This window comes from Nelusetta ayraudi, unplaced genomic scaffold, assembly GCF_046127955.1.
Source record: "Nelusetta ayraudi isolate G7.1 ecotype Tasmania unplaced genomic scaffold, CSIRO-AGI_Nayr_v1 ptg000010l, whole genome shotgun sequence".
Classification (NCBI taxonomy): domain Eukaryota; kingdom Metazoa; phylum Chordata; class Actinopteri; order Tetraodontiformes; family Monacanthidae; genus Nelusetta; species Nelusetta ayraudi.
The window spans coordinates 682924-706612 of record NW_027466060.1 but is presented as its reverse complement, the minus strand read 5'-3'; the positions used below and the strand labels follow the sequence as shown (position 1 = coordinate 706612).

General features: G+C 47.4%; 1 protein-coding gene across 6 annotated transcripts in view; it reads right to left on the bottom strand.

Annotated features, from left to right (window-relative positions):
• The window catches only part of sema6a (sema domain, transmembrane domain (TM), and cytoplasmic domain, (semaphorin) 6A), a 103860-nt gene that overhangs the window by 52879 nt on the left and 27292 nt on the right, over positions 1-23689 (bottom strand). For all 6 annotated transcript variants that reach the window (XM_076019476.1, XM_076019480.1, XM_076019479.1 and 3 more), the window contains 2 exons: positions 6173-6386; positions 5045-5162 (listed from right to left, as the gene is read on the bottom strand). In XM_076019476.1, coding sequence (XP_075875591.1) covers positions 5045-5162; positions 6173-6272 — 218 coding nt within the window. In that variant the 5' untranslated portion in view covers positions 6273-6386. The remainder of the gene's footprint in view (positions 1-5044; positions 5163-6172; positions 6387-23689) is intronic.

Genomic DNA, 23689 nt, shown 5'->3' with positions numbered 1-23689 from the left:
CCAAGCTGAGGGACGATGTTCTTTTCCAAGGTTGAGGTTCCCATTGTGTTTTCATTTCTTTTTTTCTTCATGGTTTTTTTCTTCTTTTTTTTTTTTGTTGGTGTTTTCACGTGGGTGCATCGAGACATTGGCGACACAGCAATTCAGGAAAATGCTTTATTTGCTAAAATATCCAAATGTGTTTTTCTAAGGCACAACTAAATAGATAATGAATTGTTTATGGTCAGGAGACTTAAAGACATGTACTTCAAAATTTAGTTACTGACCGATAATTAATTTGTAGGTGTGTCGAGTACTTGCTTCAGCAATACTACACAACAAATTCAGAAAAACAAAAGCCAACAAACGACATGATAACCTGAAGCTGCTATTCTCATCAGTAATTGGAGTCCCCAGGGTGTCACTCTTGGCCGTGCCTCCACCAGGGGAGCGGCGTCTTCTGAATTCTATGACGTCACCACCCAAAAAGTAGAGCGTATAAAAACTTGCTCCAACTATTTTTTATTCAGGTGGTTATGAGCTGGCTGGCACCACAAGCTTTGTTCCAGAGTGTGGACGTGGCTGGATGTCGCCGGTGCTGCACGGAGCAGCAGAGGAGGCGACCGTGTAATCCCGGTCATTAGTGGGTTTTAACAGGATTTGGTGCAGCTACAATAATGGGGACTCCAGTGGCCTCTACTGCGAGACCCAAAGAGACCCAACAGGGAAGAACAGCACCCACAGAAGCGCGACTGTTCCAAAGGACTCAACTGTGAGAAGGTAATCGGGATTTTTTTTTTTTGTTGTTGTTGTTGTTGTCTGTGTGTGTGAATGTGTCCCTACATTGTCTCACTCTCCCTCTCGCTCTCTCTCCCACACACACACACACACACACACACACACACACACACACACACACACACACACACACACACACACACACACACACACACACACACACACACATGCATACGCACAACATTCTCTCTCTCGTTCCCATGCTACCCATGAAGCAAAGTGTGGTTAACGTTACCATGGCGAAGGCCAACCGAGGGCCAGGAATGGCGACAATGCCCATCCATGTGGAGGGACCACGAGCTACGCCGGCCATACAGTAACATATTCACATGCACAATTATGCACGGACCATCCGTCCAAAATCCCCGCACGTCATAGAGACAGACACCGACGCTGTTATTCATCACATTAATTACCCGCAGCTCAAAGTAGTCAATCAGCCGGCGATGTTTTGGAGGCAAAGAAGTGTGCGTCATAAGAACATAATGGGAGAAGAGAAAAAAAGCTACTTTTCAAACCTTTCGCCGCTATTGGAGGATTTCTGAGTGAGCGAGGAGCTTCCTAGCAGCAGCCACATCATTATAGAGTTTTCCGTCAGAAAGCACGCTGTCGATAGCCCAGAACCATATGGAAAAGTAATCTTTTGGTTTTCCCATATAATCAAATTATTATATGGGTCAGACAGACGCTGCTGAAGGTTTAGGCACCAAGAAAACAAAAACTGCTGGTTTCATGGTCTAGAAACCATGAATACCTGGTTGGGTTTACCAAAGAGAAGCAGCCAGTCTGATTAAAGTGGAGGAACCCTTTGCACGCACACACACACACGCACTCACACACACACACACACACACACACACACACACACACACACACACCCATACTGAATGAAAATGACTTCCAGATAAAAAAGTGTCCTGATTCAGCCAGTTGCTCAAACACACAAACATTCCCCCAAGATACACACAAACACCACGCTGAGGCTCCATGCACACAAACACACATACACACACGCACACATCAACAGCCAAATTCATTCACGCAGCCATACATAAACATGCAGGCAGAGGATCAGGATAATAAATCTCCCACTGCACGATGATGGATCTCCTCCGAGCGCTGCACACAGTGTACCCAGAGCATAAACTATGGACCATTGAGACGGATTTCCTCCTGCGACCATCTCCCCCACTGCATCAACAACACTTTATTGCTTTCACCGGACGTGACTCTGCTGCTAAACTGCGACTCCAGGACACCCGAGAGCGGCCGCAACGTAAACCCCGTGAGCCTGTGCACGGGGAGGCTTCCGTGCGCATTACAGTCTCTCAGACTTGCATCACGGACTGTTTTACCACCTGTTAACGTGCAGCCGATTGCCGCCATAAAAGCGCGCGCGTGAGCACACGCACACGCACACACACACACACACACAGCTGATACACATGTATGGACCTGGCACACGATGTGGTCTGTTCTTTTTTTTTCTTTTTTTTATGCATCTAAATATGTTTCCAAACAACACTAAAAATAGACGGTTGTTACATTATGTCATGTTGCTGTTGATCTACTCTGGCTTTTGTAATTTGCTACAAATAAAAGAAAACAGAAATTTGGAGTTTGATCAGAGAACGGGAGATCAACACTGTCTCCAAATGTTTGCTTCCCTACCATTTACTGCTACGACATCTTACATGCTTACACATTTTCCTTTTAAATAATACAGCTATAAATGGATGGATCCTCTAAGTTGGATGAGACATCAAGATTAACATTCAGTAAAGTTTTTTTGTTGGGTGGGGGTCGGCGTATCACACCATCAACAGCTGCCTGTCGTGTCTACATCAACCCTAGGGTTCTCAAAAGAGACGGCAAAGAAAGACCATTTGATGGTATTATATCAATACATTTCATTCAAAGAACCCCCCCCCCCCACCGAGGCTGAATCGTCAATCCATACCAAGCCAAACCACATCTGTTGCCGGGTCCCTCCCTTTTGCCAACGCCTCGCCTCCACGGATAAAACCACTTTTTGTCTGTTTACAGTTTCATTAGTTGCTATGTTTGTGCGCATCTCGCAGCCTAAAAAAATCTCACCCTTTTCTTGCCAGCTCCGAGGCAGACGCCAAAAGAGATTTAATACACTGAGCAGCCATTCAAGAAACAGCCTGAAACAGTGTTGGGCTTTGGACCGCGTTCACAGTGGCCATCTGCGAGCTGCCGCGGCGCACCAAGAGCTGAGACTTGCTAATCTGGAGGCACGATGGCGGAGCGACGTGACGCTGGCCGCAGAATAAACAAGTCGCCCGTCTTGTCGTCGGACGACCTCTGTGAAAACGTCAATTTCTAATCTTTTTTTTTTTTTATTTTTGCATTTTTTCTCGCTCGTGTTTATTTGTTTTAATGATGATTTGCTTTCGAGGCTTCGCTTGCAGCGCTGTGTGTTGGCTCGCGTACTCATCGATGCCAGACACAGAGACATTAAACTGTTTGTCATTCAAACTTCCGTGCGTCTCCGTCGATATTCCGCTCCAGGGGTTTTTTTTTTTTTTTTCCCCCCCGCCGCCCGCTGCCGTCCGTCAATTGCGCCGCCACGTGATCGACTCCCGGCGTCCGTCTCCGTGTCGGGATCAAGACGGCCCGGTCATCCGGGCCTCCGTCTAATCTGAGGCTGCCATCCCAGCTATTCAAGGGGTCACATAGTTTTGGCTGCGTGTCAGAATTCCAGTCCACTTTAAAAAGCCAGCGTGCGGGTGTGCACCACTTGCAGACGGTGCAGCACATGCAGACGCATTAACAGGCCGTAACCAAAGGCTAAAGCCACTGGCGCACATGTGGCGTTGCGTCGCGCTCGAGAAATCGCGTTTTTCTGCAGCGGAACAACTGCTCATACACACCCACACACGCGAGCGTATACACACACCCCACCCCACCAATAAACCACTCTGTGTCTCATTTCCTTGGCTCACACCCGTCCGGCCGCTGCCACCCCATGTGGAGCAGGTGGGCGACAGCCGCAATGAAAGTCCCCCGTGTAAGCGGGAGCACACACATGCACACACACGCGCACGCACACGCGCACGCACACACACACATACACACACACACACACACGCTCACAAACGCAGGCGTTCTCTTTAGCCCAGTTTCCTTCCCGACTCTCCAGCACACACCTCCTCCTAATGACCACCCGATATGTGAAAAGGCTCCGCCACTCCAAGCAGCCGCCTCCCTGGCACTTAATTTGACATGCTTGGGAGGAAAACAAAGAAAGACCCCCATTGTGACTTTAAACAGTATCCAATCAGGCCTGCCACCAAATTAGCCATGCACGGCACAGGGAAAAAAAAATGAATAGGGATCTGTTTTACCCTTGTTGGGGTGGGTTTTTTTCCAAGTCTTTTTTATTTTCATCTTTTTAACGTGAGCTGTGCTGCAGAACCACACCTGAGTTTGCAGTGAATGCGGCCGACGTCACTCTTGAAACCGGACCGGGTTGACATTTTCTTTTAAAACAGTAAATCATGAGAAAAAACGAAAGCCCAGAGGCGACGGTGACGAAAAAAAAAACAATCAATGCATTGATTCTCGCCATATGGCGTAAATCAAGCTGCGTTATCTCTGATCGCCGCAGTGAAAAACACATTGGCCGCGAGACAGAAAGCAATAAAGGCAGGTGACAGACACAGAGAAAAGAGTTGAGCGTTTCAAAGATCGATCTGAGAGGGCAAATAGTCTGCCAACACAGAAAGACAGGGCAGGCTGTGTTAGCATTGCTGCTTTATTTAACACAGTTGTGTTTTCTTCATGTACTTGAAGATTTTCTTTTATTTTTGCCTTCCCGTTAATTCACCACTGGAATGTGTTTAAGCCGATGGCAAGCTAGATAAACTCGATAAAAATCAAGGCAACAAGCACATCACACAGAGTCGTCAGTTTGGTCAGTCCAAAAACCTGATAGCCTGACTGCCATTGATTTCACAGCCATTACCCAGAGAAAAACAGGGGATCACATGCCAAGTCTTTTGCTGGTGGCAACTGTGGAGGAGACGGGGGTGTGGGGGGGGGGTTGTTATTGCTTAAACCTCAATCTTTAAAATGACAAGCGATGACTAGGGTGAATAATTCAGGCGGAACCGCACTTCCGCTGTTTATATAAACCTCCGCTACAACGACAACACCCTTAGGCAAAAAAACAATAAAACACTTTTCCCCCCATTATATCCTTGTCGTGTAGGTGCAAAACCAAATAGCTATAATCACTCACCTAGCAGCAACATATAAAGTCCTGTTCATGATCATGATGAGCTGGATGTCCAGTTTGTGCCGCTGGGTGTTGTTCCTGCCGGGTTTGTGGCCCACAAACGCAGGATACTGCTTTGTGTCTGCAAAATAGAGGACAAGACAAAGTATTTCAGAAGAGGCGACAGCGTTTCCTTCTCCTACAAGGGGAAAAGAAACAGTCGATGACATATTTGTTTGCGTACACACACATAATGTCCATGAAATAAAAAGAGTCGACGAAAAACATACACTACAGATAAGATGAGAACGGTATGTTCAAATGCGGAAGATGAAAATGATCTTTATGTGCTGTAAAAACCACAGGAAATTGGGTTCTGTTAAGTCAAAATTTTTAGTTTTCAGTTTTTGTCTCTTTGGTTTTGTTTTTGTTTTTTTGGTACGACCCACAAACCTGCCGCTGCCACTGATTCAGGTCTTACTGCAACCTCAAGCTTTGCTGTGCTTCACATTGTTGCCATCCAATTGTTTGAGGCTTTGGATGAAAGAGCGCTGTGTCGCACAATGGCAGGTGTGTGTGTGTGTGTGACTTTGGCTAGCCTTCCCTCTCCTGGCCTGGCGGCTGCTGCTGCATCAGCCCCAAGGAGAGTCGGACGGAGGGACAAACACAAAAAAAATAACAGAGCGAAAAAACAAGAGGAAACAATGGCCGTGTCGTTATAGCATTTACACTATCACACACAGCATTAGGGGCCTCGACAGAAAAACAGCGGATTATCCTTTGATGTCGGGGTGGGCTCAGTTTCAAATACTTGCTTGAAGTCCTTATGCTTTTTTTTTTTTCTTGCTTTTTTTTTTGAGTGTAGAGAAAGCCTTTCCTCGGGCACCAAATTACACCCCACGCCTTCAAATCGCACAGAGGGCGAGGGAGGAGTGAGGGGTCGGGGGAGTGGGGGAGGGGCACAGGAAGCAAAGGGCTGAGAGGGATGTTGAGGAGGAGCAAAAGGAGAGGACAAGCGAGAGCGCTAGTTAGTGGAGGACGCTGAGGAGGGCGAGGGCGGACTTGTAATGAGAGGAAGGACTGCGCACGAGCAAAAAAAAATAAAAATAAACAGGGAGAAGGGGAAGGAAAAAAAAATAATGATATACTTACAGTTGCCGTGCGAGATACTAATGGGCTCGCTGTCCTCGGGGAAGCCAGCCCCGGCTATTTGCAGTAGCGTGAAGTAGAGTAACAAGGCCTCTGACCTCATGGTCGCACCAACACTGTCGCCGCCGCCGCCGCTGCCGCTGCCGCTGCCGCTGCCGCTGCCGCTGCTGCTGCTGCTGCTGCTGCTGCTGGTCCTCTGCTACGGATTTACCTCAGCCTTTACAAGGAGAGGCAGGAAGAAGAGGAGGAGATGGGAAAGGGGAGGAAAGAAGAAGAAGAAGAAAAACGTTTGTCAAACAAATCTGCTTTTTTTTTTTTTGTCTGCCTCCCCGATTTACTTTCCCCGCTCCGCCCCCCCGTGCTCTTTGTCAGGGAAACAGAAAATGCAGGTGGGCAAAAAAAAAGAAAAGAAAAATAGAAGTCCAAACAATTCAGGCCCACCTGAATTAGCGTATTATGCATTTTTGCAGGGCCCATTGCCATCTGACAGAGATATATTTATACGCCGCACATGCATTTTTGATGACTCAAGCGGGGCGCGTAGCAAGCCAACGGAATTAATTGGATTAGGGCGCTAATATGCGTCATAGATCGATGTCAGGCAGTGAGCAAGGAGAGTCTCTCCCGCTAACGCTCTCCCTCTCAGTGACAGGGTCTTAGCAAAGAGCTCTCGGCGAGATTAGCGCGCTGCAGAGAGTGTCCCCACCTGGACCTGCAGCCCAATAGCTCGGCGAGTGGTGAATTTCCCCACTTGGCAGTTTCCTACAGGTGGGCAGCCATCCTTCATCCCAGCTCATCGTGGCCAATGACGACTGCAAGGCTACGATCGACACCCAGTGTGAAGGGCTGACACACGATATCTTTTAACCACTAGACCCGTTTAACCCAAAACAAACCGGCTCCTGCACATCCTCATTAGCCTCCAGCATAGCGAGCTAAAAGCCTTTGGGATGATTTTCCTCCCTGTGAATTGCAATTTAGACCAAGGCGATAATTTAATTAGTATCAGGCAGCACCCGGCAAATTCATTATCAAGACTACGCAGATGCAGTTGCAGTTGCCGCTGGCCAATCAGGAAGGCGCTGAAGATCGAGACGCACATCACGTTCGACTCTTGCTGTCATGACGCCACTAGTTCTGTGGACAGCAGTTTGTTTTCGTAAAGTCTATTGAGATGAATTTCACACGCAGCTTCTCGAGGGCTGAAACCTCTTCTGTTTGTCTCATTGCCGTCCCTGACCACCGCCCACTGACACTCAGCGATCCGACAGGACACAGCCCTGCGTTTCCAGGAAATGAAATTCCTTTAAGTGATTATTAACCTTTGGGCAGATTCTGGACAGCACAATTACCTCAGCGAGCTAATTTGTTAATGCAATTCATAGCAATGCCCACTGAGGGGGCGGAGGTTTTATGGGCATTGCCCTAAACAGTGTTGATGTAGTGTCTTCGTTGCGCAAACCATGGCAACCCGAGCCTTAGTCACTGCAGTTTGTGGCGACGAATTACACCCATAAATCATCCCGGACAATTATTGCATCTGTAATCTAATCAAGAATAAAGCATTTCATTTGCATAAAGCAAGTCCTTTCGCTTGCTCTTGCTCTCGCTCTCCCTCTCGCTCTCCCTCTCTCTCTCTCGCACCCTCTCTGTGAGATGTTGCCAGGTAGATATGGCAGGAGATGCTTCAGGGATGAGGAATTGAATAAAATAGGCAATTTCATTTGTTCCACTTTGATAAAAACTTGTTTATCCCTCGCTGAATTTTCATCCTCCATTGTGTGTCTGAGAGGGGGAGGGATAAGAAAAAAAAAAAAGTGGGGGAGTGAGGAATTCTCTCTCTCCTCTCTTTGTCATCACTCCCTCTCTCTCTCTCTCTCCCTGTGCTCCTGTGAATCTCATTCAGGGGTGGAATGAAAACACCATTCACTGGGAGAATCACTTTAACACTGAGGAGAATACCAATACTAAAGCCTGGATACGACCTTGATCTTGCAAGCCGCTCTGCCTCCCCCCCTTCGCTCCCCCACCCCCTCTTTGTCCTCGCTCCTCGGGCCTCCTCCTCCTCCTCCTCCTCCTCCTCCTCCACTTACAGTGTTGTGTTTTTTCCCCTCCTTCCTATGACGGTTACTACAACACCCACACTATGTTTTAAGAGGGGAAAAAATATATAGTTTAACTGGATTTTCCCTCACCTCTGTCGAGGTTGGAAGGTTGAATGATTTATTTACACTGGCGTTCCACATTCTGAGCTGGCCTGAATTGTAAATTGAAAGGCGCCAAAAAGAAAAAGAAAAAGAAGAACATACAGTACGGGGAAGCTCTGCGGAGACCTGGAATGTGTTTTTCGCTCGAACCTTGACCCGGAAGGCCGGCGGTAATTGACTGATTGACGAGCAGGAAGGAGTGCGAAGCAGAGCCCTGAGGGAGCTCACACGGTAGACAGAGGTTGTAATAAGCAGCAAGGGAAGGAGTAAGACATGATCCAATAATCTAATAAGCAGGACGAAATGACCAATAGTTTTTCTATAGACGGGGGGTCAAAGGGAAGAAGAACACTGACCCCCTGTCTTCTTTCGTACAAACGCAGCGCTGTCACTTCAGAATTTGCTCTCACGTCAGCCAACAACCCCACCTCTGTTTCAGGGCCGCATTAGAAATGCGTAAAATTCACATTACCTGCGAATTCAGACGTAATAAATTGAGTAGAAAACGAGTTGAGTGACACCACGCCGCCGTTAAGTATCGTGTGTTTAGCAGCTAGCACACAAGACGATCGGAGATAATGGCCTCTAAACGCTCACCAAAAAAAACTCAGAAAATGAGGAATTGAGGCTCAGGCCTCGACAATAAATTATACACTGAAAATGCCCCACTTGCACAGGTTGGAGTATCTGTATTTACTCTCTCGTAAACGCTCCCCCTTTGATATCAACCACAGAGTAGACATAAAGACTAACAGAGGACGGCCCACGCCTCCTACCTGGGCTTTTAATAGATAATAACATTTTGAAAACCTTTTCTGCTCTTCCCTCACACCTCCCGCGCGGTGATAAAGTGGCTGGACGCGAGTCCGCCTAAGTGTGTTCATGTGTGTAATGAAGAAATGGGAGAGTTAATCAAGGTGGAGGCTGGCGGCAGGCCACCAGCAGGTAATAAAGAGACGGGCGGCGCTCTCCCCGCTCGCCGCGAACGCCTGTGGCTGACGATACGTGCGCGACAGCGTAAAACCCGGCAGGAGCAAAGCACTGATAAACAAATACCACTCAAAACAGAGCCGCAATCAGAGCCACTCGCTTCTCCCAGACCGAGAAGTCCCGTGGGTGCAGCCAAAGCCAACTGCATTAGCTCCCACAATAAACACGCCATCAGGACTAATGACGGTTGCATCAACATGTTGTAGCAACGGGTGCTGAGAGTTGAAACAAAGTCAAAGGAGCACATTTTTTTTGTGTTTTTTTTTTTCCTCGAGTGACAGGAAGAAGCCATGGTCTGTTTTGATTTGGGGAGCAAGAAAGGAACGGCAGTTTGTTTGATGACACGATGTCTAACCTTTTGGTTTAAATTTTGACGATATCAATTGTGTTTGATATAGGACTGGTATTTTTTATGTCACCTGCATTAAGCCACGCAATCAAGAACAACGCAAGTGCATTGTTGGTCTTTGAAAACTTCAAGCTGCAGTGCCTGTGAAGGTTCTCAGTCATCCTGGTCATCTTGGAGTAGAAAGGTTAAGTTAGGGCAAGATCACAAATACATCCAGTTGCCCTTCAAGCTGCAGCGTTTGCTCTTTCTGACCGGAGTGCAATGGTGCAACAAGCACCTGGGGCATCAAAAAGGCTCAACTAATTAAGTTGAGTGGAATCTTTCTTCATGTTTTCCAACACCGATCCCTGCAACTCCATTTTGCCACGTGTTATTTATTGTTGCAATGCATCTGCTTCTATCTGAGCAGCTGACCTGTGAGTGTATTGCACTCCGAGTCTTGCCATCGAAAATTGTGCAGTAGAAATAATATTCCCTGATTTGACTTCCTTGTCTGCTTGCAGGCGGGTCTTCTCATCATAGTCGAGTCTGTTTGATACGGAGGCTTCAAAGGGGCATCTCTTAGTAAACCCTGTCTGACAGCCTCACTACAAGTGGAGACTGTCTGTGTTTCTGTTTGGTCGCCTGGGTAATGTCCACAGATTGCTGCTGAAGGTTTTACAGACGACATGAATGCCAAGCTGGGCGGAGGGACTTTAGTGGCAGTGTGCAGTCATCACATTTGGTCGCTGCTTTTTGTCTCTCCAATTGGAATTTTGTCATCCAGCACGAGAACACACAGTGCGTTTCCATGCATCAGTTTGGAGACGCGGTAAAACAAAGATTTTTAAAAAAGAAAAGAAAATCAATTTTAATTACCATTACACACAAATTACCATCAACAGAGGTATTTCGTCATTGTGAAGAAGTTCCAGAAAACAAGTCACAGATAACTTGGGAGTGTTGTGACACTCTTTCTGAAAAGACGGTTTTATGCTGAAGTATTTCTCCAGTTATTTGTGTTAGCCAGCAAACAATTAGGAGGGAGAAACCTCAGTCAAAAGCAGCCGCACGCCTCCACACCCAACCAGCCCTTCAAACCAGAATAAAAGTAGATTGGACAAAAAAAAAAATCCACACAGAAAAAGAATCTGCGTTGCTTGTCATGGTTACCAAAATTGAATGACAGCAACTTAAGAAGCGGGTGACAGCCAGAGCGTGACTGAACAAAAACAGACGTCACACTCGCGTGTGAACACCACACTCGCCCCCCACCCCCCCAGCACCAGACCACAATTTTATACCCAGACGCACAAACACCAGATTGTTTATCCTAACAGACTTTAAGAACATCATCCGCCGTAATACCTGTTCAGCGTCGGTCGGGCTGACGGGAAACCATTTTTGCGAGGAGGTGTGAAAATCAAGCTGGGAAGATTGCGGTGAAGCATCGATCCATTGTATGAGGTTGGGGGGAGGAGAGGGAGGAAGGGCGGGGAAATGAAACACATCCAAACACCTCGGCCTCCCAGATGAGGAGGATTCCGGGTGCAGGTGTTTACGCTTGTCAGGCCCGGACAGATAAATCACAATGGAGAAGACAGAGAGGAGTTGCCTGGCCAGACCCAGGAGGCCGCCAGGAGGGAAGGAATGGAAAGAACGCGAGGAAGGAGCAGCCTGACCGTCCGCGTGTGAGCAATGATCACGCTGGAATCTACGTACAAGTGTGAAAAATGCAGAAAACGCGGCGTCGTATCGTTTCAGCGCAATAAGTCCTCCCGCCAACGTAAAGCACGCCGGTCTCTCCCCTCCCTCCCCTCCGTTCTCCCCATTAGACAGGCCTTTCACATGAATACCAGTATGGAGGTAATCCATCATGGTGTGATTATTGGGAGACAATGACGCGGACATGAATGTGGCACCCCGTCGCTGGAGGCCCCACTCGCTGGACGGCGAGCCAAGAAACAGACCGACGTCTTCTTTTTTAGAAGCGATGGACGGTGGAAGCGGGCCAACGGGATGACAGGGGGAGGGGAGGGGGTGAGAAGAAGAAGGAGAGATGCAAAAAGCGCCAACGACGACGGCAGCTTCGACAAAGACGCGCCGCTCTGTGACTGGAGATAAGGTTTCCATCTGCGGAACTGATTCCGTGATCAAGGGAGACATTAGGGCCTCGGCACGCTGCTGCGCTTCTGATTCATTAGAAACAATTATCTGTCACGAACAAACGCATACCGTCCTCCCAGGATGCACCGCAGACACGCACCGTACCGCAGCTTTGGGAGGAGGGGGAGTAAGAAGGAAAAAGTGAACGCGAGGCGATAACGGAGCGAGAGTTGAAAACGAGCAGCCGTGGAAAGAGGCAAACAGGGAGCAGCGGCAGCGAGAGGAAGGGGAAGAGCGGGGCAGGTTAATGAGTGCTGGCTGTCTGACAGTGATCCAAAGTAAACTGACATCACACCCACCTCGCCACCAGTGGAAATCAACGGGGGGGGGGAGGGGGCAGATAACAACTGACTGCATTGTTTTTAAAGTAGGTCAAGAACAGGTTTGCCTGCTGAGGCATTCTCTGAAAGATGTGAGACGGGGCTGCACGGGGAGAAAAACAAGAATGAAGGAAACAACAGCCACCGAAGCTTAAAGTAATTCCTCATTACAGCCCACTTCCAGATGCTATGTCCTTTGGTTCCGCGGCGCTAAAAGCTTTCAGAATGACGGTTCGCTCAGCTCGAAGATACACCAGACTGGGGCTGACATAACACAATGAGTCAGATTGTAAATCACATGGATAATTCATTCAAAACGGAGGTTTCATCCATTTGCTGTCCATGTGACAGGAGGCTCTGGCAACATTTCCTAAACCACAGACCCATTCTGGAGTTTCAGGCTGCTTCCGTGGTGTCCTTCAGGTGCAATACTTGACCAGCCACTTTCACGCTAGCGCCACATGTATTAAACAAAACATCCACTGAAGCCTCTGAGCCCAGAGGTTGGTATGTGCTGTTAATGACGACATTCCAACCAAGCAGCACCACTTTGGCGCTACACTGTGCATAAGCCGCGCAGAAGCGCTAAATAAATGTAGCGGCAGCGCAACCGCTAACCAGCCTGTAGCACTTGCTTTGTGTACGTGTTAGCCATGACGGGGGCGACGGTAGCCTAGCTGAGCAGCTAAAGATAGCCTCTTACTCTGGCCTGAGGATCCACATAAGCCCTCCCATTACCATCCTTACTCTTGTCATCGTCGTCGTCTTATTTCTTTTCATCTCTGGCAGACGGGCTGGGAAAAGAAAAAAAGAGCTGAGAGCGCAGAGACTCTCCCACTGTTTCGTCTGGCGAAAAAGCATTTATGAGCGACCCCCACCACACACACACACACACACACACACACACACACACACACACACACACACACACACACACACAACTTAGCGACACACATTCATCCTTGCACACAAACATAAAGCCCAACTCCAGCCACACGCACGCGCACACACACACACACACACACACACACACACACACAACTGGTGCTTAACAGATTGACCCTGAAAAAAGGAGAGTGAGCGTGCACATTTAAATATCAAAACCTTTTCTAGGCCTGTCAATCATCACAGGCTGCGATACAACAGGGGCAACTTAATCAATCTGGAGGCGGCTGATAGCGAAGGTTTTGGGCGAAAGCAAAAGGCCTCTGATGAAAGGCACAGCCGGCGTTCACTGTTTCTCCCTTCATCTCGTTATCTCTGGGGTCTAATGCCACTACCTTTCCGGTCATTTGACATCAACCTGTTTACCCGCCGCCGACCAAAACAGAAGTGTCATTACTTTGAGTCCAACTAATCCGACCAGTACTTAGTTTGTGACCCTGGTCAAAAGAGCAGTGGGCGCTGATGGACTTTAACACGAAGACTCAGTGTTTCTCCTGCGGTGCAACTCAAGCGAAGTACTAGCAAAAGAGGGAGGATGGGGGGGGAGTCAGAATGTCACTGAGCTAAATGCCACATTAACTCCACAGAGAGGGAGAGAGGAGCTGCAGTGACTGATGCACAGCACCCTGAGGAGCAGCAATGGGGGTGTTGAGACTGTCACACGGCATAATGCACTTTTTACTTGGAAACTCTCACTAGCGAGACCGACTGTGGGGCGCCTTCAGGCAGTTCCGCACGATCCCATGCTACGCTCCGTCACGATGCAATCCCGGAACGTTCACTCCGCAGTTTTTCTTTGAGGGGAGGGGAAGGGATGGGGTGGGACGAGGTGGTCAAGGCATCGTTTCTTAAGAAGGGTTTTTCTGGAGTGGAAAACAACATATGGCAATCTGTTTAGAAATTCCTAGCCTCATACAGAAGAAGTGAAGCGCACTGGGAAGATAAGACTCCAAAAAATGGGTTAAGCACGTCCTCCTCGGGCTCTCGTCCTGGGTAAACAGCATCTAAGCCATCATCAGGGAGATGCAAAACGCAGCGGGCCATTTCTGAGTCTCCGAGTAAAGCATTTCCAAATTCAAAATGTATGAGCCCTAAAATGACTTTTTATGTATCTTTCACAGGGTAATAATAAAAAGGATTTGGTTCACACAGGAAGGAAGGACGGAAGAGAGGAAGGGGGAAGGAAGGAAGGAAGGAAGGAAGTAGGGAAAAGTTTCATAAACTTGCAGTTGTTCATGCATAAGTTCCTTGGGTCATTGCAGAAATTAGTCTGGTTATCTGAGAGAGGAAGAGGCAGGAGCGACTCTGCTTCTTGGGTAGTTTCCCACAAGTAGAAGAGGATGAGAAATCAATAAAACAATAGCCGCCTGGCCCAGGAGCGGGATAGTTACAAACCTTTTTCCTTGACAAGCGCAGACTCCAAATGAGAAAAGTCTCAAAGTCGATATTCAACAAAGGCTCACTAAATGGCTTTTAACTGCGTATATCGCAGCTTGAAGGAGAGCTGAAGGAAAGATGGAGATCCTCGCTCTTGGCAAACCTTGACGAAGAAGTCATGATCAATACCAGGCAACTAGTAAGAATTCACGACAGTCAGTGCAAGACCAACGTGGTCCCCAGCGCTCAGCGCACATGCAGCTGTTTGAGTTGTTGTCCTTGCCTCCTGTTACAGAAAGAAGTGGAGAAGCAGACACAGGAAACAGGCGGATGGCCTGCAGAGACTGAATAAGAGGTGTGATTACTTTCTGCTGTTGTGTCCGTCTGGCGCAGTTTTTCGCATCTCACGGCACCGTGCTCCTCCATAATAGGTGCGTTTCAGAGTTTAAAAAAGGTGCGATGCAATCTAGCGGTGCCTTCATTGTGTGCCCGCCGCAGTCTCCGGCTCTGCTGCCGCCCGCCACTCAGTGAAGCCAGTCTGAACTCTGCCACTTTCCAACGATCCATCAAAATGCACGATTATCCGAGCGCTGATGCAAAGCAGACCTGAGATAATAATATATTTAGTGCATTAGCTGGATGACAGTGCCATCCTAGCTTGTGCATGATGCTGCACGGCACAGTTTATCATGTTTATCCGTCCGGGAGTCTGCAAACGTAGCCTGATTTCATTTGCTGTTTAATAGAATACTTTCACTTGGGTTAATGGCATTCGGCTTGGGTTTGACGCAGGTTCCATTATGCTAAGTGTTTGAGCCTGTGTCCTGGCTGATAACTGGCGGGCTGGCCTTCTGCTGCACAGCTCACAGCCTATCAGATCTGACTGAGCATGATGCTAATCTGTATTAAAGTAATGTGCTGGTCCGGTCTGGTCTGGAGAGAGCGGAGGCACAGGACGAGCACACAGGCTCTGTCGCGTTTTCTTATTAAGTTGGGACTGTTTGACCTTCTCGGTCAGTCCTTCTTGGTTACCTTCAATTTACTGTTCTCCGCTTACTTCACATGTCCCCTTTGTTCAGATAAATCCCATTCCTCAGTGAAAAGCAACATAAATTAGTATTGGAAAGTGAATAAAGTAAACACAGCTGTGTCCAGCGCTAGCCCGTGATGTTGTGATCCTGATAACAGAGGATCTTGTTTTGTGTTAGTGCATCATATCCAATAGCATTATGAATCATCTCAGATAAAGCCAGGACATTCAATCCGGCTGCAGTCCGCGTGACGGCGCGCCAGGCCAGGCCAGAGACACTCTTATATTGCCAGCGTGCAGAATGAATCTGCCTGAATGTTGTTATCTCCTTGTACCATATTGGAGGAATACTGCAACTCATTCTCAGCTCTGAAGTAATGAACAAGACAACAATGCTTGGCGGGCAGATCATTAAGACGACCATGAGCAGCGTATGAAAGAAAATGTGTAACGCAATGTGCAGCAAATTACAGCCACAATATGTCCATTGGCAGCGGAATGGCAACTGCCGCTAGCATTATTATATTATTATGTCACCAACTGTATGAGGAAGAGCTTTGAGTGCTGTATTTATGGCATGGGAGTGACTTACAAAGGCTATTGCTTCCTTGTGTTTTAGTCTCATGGCAGACAAATAACACAAGCTGGAAGAAAAGAAGGTTAAAGAAAGAGGCAAAGCAGCTGAAAATGAAATCCTTCAAGAATACACATGGAGACATGATTAAAAAGGTGGTGGTGGTGGAGGAGGGGAGCTGTAAACCCTCAGGACACTACTGGCTCTGTGTTTTAACCTTGTTACAGTCAAGCCAATCAGCGCTGGTCCGCTGCTAACTAGCTGTAAGACACTCACGATAACACGCAAGCCAATGGCGAGTCTTATCTCTAATAGGAAATGAAATCCTTCCCTCAAGCCTCTCGCTTACAGAATCAAGTCTTCGGTGCAGTTTCTTTACTAAAGTGTAACAAATAGATCTACATTTGTAGGAAAAGGCAGGCCATTTTCTAACCCCTATCATTTAAATAGTATTTTAATGCCCGTTCCCTGTTCAAAGCAGGCGTTCTTTAAGTTTAACATGGTTTAAGTCTGCAAATAAATCCCTGATTGTGCGAACAACGGCTATGAATTGCAACAAAAACAACAACAAGCAGATATGCATAATGCTCATTCCATTATCAACAAAGCCTACTTAGCGGTGTAGGCTAATTATCCTGTAACAATTAGCTATGAGCCTATAAGCAAAATCCCTTTAGGTTTGTACGCACATGGGACTGGAACGGGTCTACTACTCTGACTACATTTTACAATGGTTTTTGCCACCATGCATGCAGCACTCAGCGACTCGCGTGGCCTCATTTGACAACCGAAACACACATTTTGTACAGGAAGCGCTGTTTCCTTTGAATGGCCAAGATGTTAATAGGGCTTAAAGATTTCGCATCTCTCGCAACGGAGCATAAGTTTAATGAACAATGGATGCCAAGTCCATGTAATGAGCTGCTTGAATTTCGGGGCCACCAGAGAGGTGTGTTCTTTATAATGAGATCGCAAAAAAAAATCAATATGAGGAAGCAGCTGAGGAGCTGCACGGCTCCGAATCATTGATGCAGCAGCGAGAAAGACACCCTCAGGGATGAAAAGTGAATCCAGTTAAAAATGTTATGTGATCAGCATAGGGGGAAAAAAAAGTACAATTCACATCATGTTCCTGCTGTTTGTTGCCTTACTGTAAATGATGTAACGCAAGTGCCCATAGCTCCTTTAGCTTCTTGGGTTGCATGAGGGAAACGCACGCTAATTATGACGGCACCAACATGAGACAACTAAAAATACATGCAGCTTCCTGAAGGGAAGTCTCGGAGCGTGGAGCGCTTCCAGACTCCACAATCCAAAGGACAAAACGAAACAGAGAAGCAAAGTGGAGGAAAATCAAACACATCCACGTCGTGGACTGAACTTGCGTTTCTTTTTTTTTTCTTCTTTATTTTTAAAGCCTCTCCAAGCAGAGACTTGCGTCGCTGTTTCTCATGTTCGCGGCAGTCACGCTGTAATTACAGTGTGCTAAATCAATGGACTCGGGCTGTTCTTCGGAGACTTGGAAATGACAAAGCAACTGCAGGGGAGCGGCGCGCAATTACATCTAAATCACTCCCTTTTAATGCGCTACGCATTCAAATGAGCAGACGCTCATTGACATTTGTGCGGCAAATCATTTCAAAGCGTTTGTGACAGGGCGCGGACCGCCATCCCAGCTACGCTGCCGTCAAGCGGGGAAACATTTCCTCGGTGCGTAGATGAAGGTTCTCCGATAAGCCCGCTACCGTGCTGCGTCACAGCGTCTTCAGTGATCGCCGACTTCTTGGATCAGCTGTGTCATGCAATTTTTCTAATGGAAGGCCGGCATTAATTCAGTAGATGGAGCTATACATCATCAGCGTGGATTTCCCATGTGGGCTGAGGCTAAGATGAGCCAAAGCAGGCCAGGCCGACGTACGGTCGGCTTTAGAGCGAAGGGCACGGATGGCAGACACAGTGTGCACCTCTAATTAAGGGACAGCAGAGAGAAACTGCAACGTCCAGAAGTGGTGCAGTATAGTCTTCGCCTTACTCGATCCATAATAATATTTCTTTTCATTAAAAAAAAAAAGGATGAAATCAGCGAATACCGAGAAGGTCAAAAGGAAAGCAAAGAGGAAGAAAAACTAAAGATTCTGTTTTGGCGCTCGACTCAACACCAATCCAAAGTTCAGCGAAATCATTTATCGCCGCGTAAATTTTCACTTGAGAAAATCTCGGAGCTTCACCCACCAACAACAGAACAAAAAAAAAAAGCAAAAAAGGTGAAAAACAGACACATTGATCGCACTCTATTTCTAGGTGACTGTTAAAAATCTGCCCGGCTTCTCCTGTCCGCGTGCGAACAAACGGGCGAAAAAGTGAGAAGCGGGCGGCTTTCTGCTTTACGCTAACGCCGCATAATTTCCGCGGCCTCGCCGTCTGCAAGTTGGCGCATACAGTAAGTGAATTTTTTTTTTCTCCTCCTCTCTCTTTTTCACAGTCCAACTTGGGTGTCGTTCCTCGGGAACGATTAAAAAGCGTTAACGTCTCCCATTTCACACTAAACCCAACCACACACACACACACACACACACACACACACACACACACACACACACACACACACACACACACACACACACACACACACACACACACACCCTGCCTATTTTGAAGGGAGGGGAGTGAAACTCGCTTCAATTCACTCGGCAGACAAAGACTTTATGAGAATACGCCACACACACACACACACACACACACACACACACACACACACACACACAGACATGGGGCTTCAACTCTAAACCTCAACCAATTCGTCTGGCTTTCATGTTTAACCCTGTAACCTCCTAACCTCTTCCGTTTCCCCACATGGCAACATCTAACGATTTGCATTTACGACTTCCTGACAGCTTCAGGATAAAGCGAGAGAGGGGCGAGCGGGCGGTGATGGGGAGGAGGGGGAGGGGGAGGGGGAACCAGACAGAAGGTGGCGAGAGCCTCGGTCCTGATATTGTTCTCAGTCTGGCTGATAATTAAGGACGGGGTGTGAAGAGACGGAGCAGGACGGCTGCTGCTGCTGCTGCTGCTGCTGCTGCTGCTGCTGCTGCTGCTGCTGCTGCTGTGGAGCTTGTTGTTCCGCCCGCGCCCGCATGTGGTTACTCGCTTTCCTCCCCGACACCCCTCTCCTTTACAGGCATTGTGTTACAGTCAGATGGGTCAGATGGTGGGCGTGTGCTTTACCTGCAGCTCTGGGGCTTTACGCAACGGAAGTGCCGAGTGGGGGGAAAGCCCACTCACAGCCATGTTGAGCTAATGCCAAGATTACTGCTTCCTTTGAATCAAAGTCCGGAAAAACATCCAGCCTTTCCTCGTCGCTCTCCGTCTGCCTGTCTCCTGCACTGGTCTGCACGGACCGACTGACTCAAATCAAGGCCTGCAGGAAGTCTGGTAGAACTTAGACTACCTTCATAATGAAGGCAACTGAGGTTGAAAATCTGATCTGACTCAACAGCATGAATCAGATCATTATTTTCTGCACTGTGAGGAGGCAGGATCCAGTGAGATCAGATGATGATGATGAGGATGATGATGATGATGATGACGGCAACGATGATGACAGTGATGATGATGGTTGATGGCTGTCACCTTTGAGCTATATAACGTGTTCAAACATTCAAAAAATGTATCAGATTTCAGCAGCAACAAAAAAAGAAGAAGTGGGCATTGAGACTTGTACGAGGACAGCAGAGAGCAAATAAAGTCGCTTTTTATCATAAGCACAAATCTTGCACATCTTGCAAGAGCCACTTTTTATCCCGGCAAACATTTTAGTGTTTGAAAGAGATAAAAGAGGCGCTTCTCTCCACCAAACGTCGACGACTGAGAAGAGAGCTGCGTTGATTTATAGCCGCGGCAGCAGCAGCAGCAGCAGCAGGACCAAACACCTGCGTTTTCCAGCCTTTTCTTTTAGGATGATTTAGTGTCTGTTTTTTATCAAACTAGGCCAAAACTAACAACGGCAGCAGCTCCCAGAACAGTGAGTTGACACCATCTCATTCACAGTGTGAATTTGGAGGGAAGAAGATCTGAAAACGGGTGTAAGATGGGACTTGTGTCACCTGTTGGGTTGCTGGTTTAACATTTGATACCAGAGAAATGGTCTGATATTTTTTCTAATTGAATGAATGACGAAAAAAAGTACAAAGTGGAGGAAAAAGAAAACTCATGTCAACCACATAGTGGTGCAACAAAGGTGTTCAGTCCCCTGGGAGCTCTGAATAACCTTTTTTTTTTTTGTCTTAAACTCAGAAATAGCCAATTAAAAAAAAATGCTCAGGCCATTATTACCGAGATTGCAAAAAAAAAAAAAAAAATGCTACCGTCACCAAAGAAGACAGGGAGTGCGGAGGAGAAAAATGTCCAAAAGTTTTCAAATGATTCGTGACATTTTCCCCCTGCCGAGAGTCAATAGTTTGGGCTGTTAGTAAGACGGCCCACGCGGCCCCACGGCACACCGCTGATGTCTTCTCTCTCCGAGTCCTTCCAGCCCAGCGCTGCTGCCCAGACGTACCAAACACCTACTTGCACGTAAAGGTCAGGCACGCGGGGCCACTTCCTGCGTGTCAAACCCTCGCTGCCGCAGCCGCAGCCGCGTGAATAAAATAAACGATTTTCCCGAGCGATCGCTGAGCGTACTTGACTCCTCCAGCGGGAAGACGTTGCCAGCTGGAGCCGCAGCATCTTCTGGCACAGTTTACACTTTCCCCTGATTGGCTGCGTCGGGGCAATTCGTCATCAATGGCCGCTGACTGCACATCTCTCCAGGTTGGTTTCTCCACCGTTCCCATGTCTGCACCCGTCCCTGGCTTCCCTCGCTCAGCCCACCTCTCCCTTCCTCTCTCTCGGAGTTCCTCTCCGGCTCCCCTTTGTCCAGCTGGCCTCTAAAGATAAACACACCAGCGCGCTTCCCCCTCACGCAGACAAAATATCTTTAAAGCAGGGAGGGCCGCAATCACAGTCAACTGCGCTCGTTTGGGCTGTTTGTCTGAGGCAACCCGGCGGCAGGATCTCATCCATCTGTCTACCACTGCCTTTTTCCCTCCTTCCTTACCTCCGTCATTTCCTCTTGCTTTTTTTTCCCCTCCTGGACTGGAACTGAGATTGACAAGCAGATTGTAACCGAGGGGAAACGTGATTAATGAGTCTGTCCAAATAATGTAAATCGACTTAATGGAATCGAAAGACTGACGATGAGGGAGGAGTTTGGGGGGGAAGGGGGTTCTATGTAGATAAGGATGGAGCGAGGAGGGTTGTCCAGGGTTCAAATAACCACCGGGCTGAAAAAGCAGCAACAGTAAGCAGACCTCAGCTGTCACACCGGCCTTGGAGGGAAGGAGGGGAGGTGGGGAGGGGGGAGAGGGGGGGACGCTGCCCTTCCTCTCTTTTCTTCCCTTTCTTCTTGTTCCCCTCATTCTGTCTTCTTTTGATGAGTCCCCTGGGTAACCCTACCTCCCCCTCCCACCCTTCCTTCCATCCATCCTACCAATCTTCATTTCACCCACCCAAACCATTAACACCACCAGCAGCAGCACCACCCACCACCGCCACCGTCTCTAATCCAAGGACAGGGCCCGTGGCTCTGCAGACGTGCACGCAATCATCGTCAGAGCCCTCGGAATGATGGCGACAATACAATCTGTGCCTCGCCGACAGAGCGGCAGGGCCCCCGCAGCCGTAAGAGGATCAGGTTGCTCATCCGGTAACCTAAACCATTTAACTGTTTGTGCATTTAATTCCATCAACATGCAACTTTTAAAGCAGAAAACAATGCAGGGGAGCTATCCGGTCAGGCACTGCGGCGCCTTGCCTCTCTAATCAAGCTGTCTTCAGGAGTGGGGGAGAAACGCTCCCGCAGAAGGTTAGCGACTTTTCCAAACCAGGCAATCAGGGAGTTGATTTTTTGTCAGTCATCTCTTTTTTTTAAGTTTAAACCTCTGTTCTTTACAAAAAGCAGACTTTGGAAAAGTGAAGCAGTTTGAACTTTGGGAACTGATTTAGTATAATTGATGAAGTTGAGAAAGAGGATTGCATCCTATAGTTTGCCCACTGGTTTGCTCTAACTCATTACGTTATATATCATATTAATTCTTTGGTATGCCAAAATGTTTGCTGCTTTTAATTTTGTATGCTTAATCGCAGGTAAGGAAAGCAGCTCCACTTTCCTGAGTCGCTGTGGCGTGAAATGCAGATGGAGGGCAGTAAGTGATTTTCCTCTGAGGAAGGAGTCTAGGCACCAGTTGATCCAACCGAGAAATTAACAAGAGCCTTGTTTGTTTTATTTTATTCATTTTTTTCATCACATGGCCAAGATTGTTGTTCACAGAGGGGAACAACGCAGGAAGCTGACCAAAAATTTCCCTGTGTGACTGAGGTTGGTCTGTGCCTTTGGCTTGTCGGGGTGTGAACCTCATCCGGGTGTCAACCTCCGCTCGAAGCCGGTGAGGTTGCTGAGTGGTTCAAGTCGGCTTCCACAGTTAAACACACCACACACAGCACACAGTCACTGTCTGTTTATATCCACCTCGTGCCACACAGCCCGAGCTTCTCCCCTCCGTCTCTGCCAGAGCTGCCCCCCATCTGAACTTCACACGTCATCAGAACTGCATAACCGCAAGCGGGCTATTGTTCTTGTTGAGTTTCCTCTTTAAAAGAGGGTTAAGTAAATGCAAATCTTTACCTTAAAACCCAGAGGACGCTAAATCTGCAGAAGGATAACGATGGGGGAGGATAATCAGCCCTAAAGCTGATTTTTTTTTTTTTTCCTTCTTTTCCTCTTGCCAGCCAAGTAATATCAGCTGTTTAGAACACAGGTCATATAACTGTATACAATATCTATATATTAAAACAGCTACAAACTGGCCAAAATTGGAAGAAAATTCTTTTAGAGAACATGTATGATTATATTTTATTAATTTCTTGCAAATCAACTGATATTTTGCTTTTGTTGGTAAAAAATTTAATTACATTCCATTATGTTTATTTTACTTAGTTAATAATAAGTGCAATATAATTAAATGAAATCATTTATGAATTTCACCGGTGCGTGTGATGCACATTTTTACGCTCCTAATGCCTCTAATCAGTATTTTTTTTTGTTTTCAAATTGCACTTATTAATTGGCAGTCACACACACTTCATTTCTATTCAGTGCGGCATTCCAGAAGACTTCCCCATTCCATTTTATGTTTCCTTCTTTAGAGATAAGTCATCTGTGAAATGATGCCACAGAGATTTCCCTTCTCCTGTAGCATATAAATGGGATAAATTGGAAAGCGCGCACTGACAGGTTAGGAGGCAATTATCATGGTCTTTAGGTAGATTTGGCAGGCACGTCCACCCACACACACAGACCCTGCATGTCAATGTGTTTACAATAGGATGGGAATATTAATGCGATTCAAAGCTCATTTCAGGGCCATGGAGTAATCAACACCGCTCGCAGGGAGTGCAGTCGCCACCTGCCATTTCCGGTCCAGCGACATGGAAACCAGGTCCAGGTACGGCAAGGAAAAAAGACACAAAAAAAAAGCTGCTCGTGT